This window comes from Lathyrus oleraceus, chromosome 7, assembly GCF_024323335.1.
Source record: "Lathyrus oleraceus cultivar Zhongwan6 chromosome 7, CAAS_Psat_ZW6_1.0, whole genome shotgun sequence".
Lineage (NCBI taxonomy): Eukaryota > Viridiplantae > Streptophyta > Magnoliopsida > Fabales > Fabaceae > Lathyrus > Lathyrus oleraceus.
The window spans coordinates 234,914,933-234,915,898 of record NC_066585.1 but is presented as its reverse complement, the minus strand read 5'-3'; the positions used below and the strand labels follow the sequence as shown (position 1 = coordinate 234,915,898).

Sequence of the window (966 nt, the reverse complement as noted above, 5' to 3'; positions counted from 1 at the left end):
ATGGTGAACAAGAGAAAAGTAAGAGAGTGTGAAGGAAGGGAAGAGAACATTGAAGAAGAAAATACTGAATCGATACAGATAAGAGAGGAGGCAGCATCAGTAGCCGCTGCTCTCCTAAGAGTTCGAAGAGCGAGAAACCGTTTCATTGGGGTGAGGCAAAGACCTTCAGGAAGATGGGTGGCTGAGATCAAAGACACCATACAGAACATAAGATTATGGTTGGGGACTTACAATACTGGTGAAGAAGCTGCCAGAGCTTATGATGAGGCTGCGCGTTTGCTTCGTGGTGCAAACACCCGCACAAATTTCTTTCTTTGTCAATCTTCTCATTATGTTCCTGCTCTTCCCCCAAAGATTGTCAAACTCCTGCTTCTTAGGCTCAAAGCCAGAAACATTGCCTCTTCTTGTGTTCCTACGAGTAATACTACTTTTTTTCCTACTAACCACTATGATGAGCAAGAAACCAACGCAGCACCTGAACCACGTTTTTTTCACCAAATAGAAGAAAACTTTCTAGAAAGTTACAATGGTGCTTGTTATGGTTCTTCTGACATAACTACTATCGACTGTGGCAGTGGGACTAGTGAAGAAGATTTTAACCAAGAGGGTGGCCAAGAGGATTTCAGATCGGGGTATCATTATGCTAACAGTGTTGATGATGGTGGAAACAACCAGATTGTGGGGTGTAATGAAGAATTGGAAGACTCTGATGCTGGCGTCATTGACTTCCAGTTTCTGGATACTGTTGGATCATTAAGCCACCCTTACTCTTCTCCATTTGAGATAGCAGAGGAGATGGTGGGGCCAATGGCAGACGAGAAATTTGATGTGGATGATTCACTGTTACTTAGAGAGACTTTTAGAATGAAGTATGAACGTAAATTCTCAGCTTGCCTTTACACCTTAATTGGGGTGTCTGAGTGTTTGAGACTACAAGTTGGAGAAGAAAATGGAAATGAAATATAA

The 966-nt window shown here is 42.3% G+C and overlaps 1 protein-coding gene across 1 annotated transcript; it reads left to right on the top strand.

Annotated features, from left to right (window-relative positions):
- LOC127103131 (ethylene-responsive transcription factor ERN1-like) lies at nucleotides 1-966 on the top strand. Its single transcript, XM_051040414.1, has one exon. It carries the CDS (start codon nucleotides 1-3, stop codon nucleotides 964-966), a length of 966 nt encoding a protein of 321 aa, XP_050896371.1.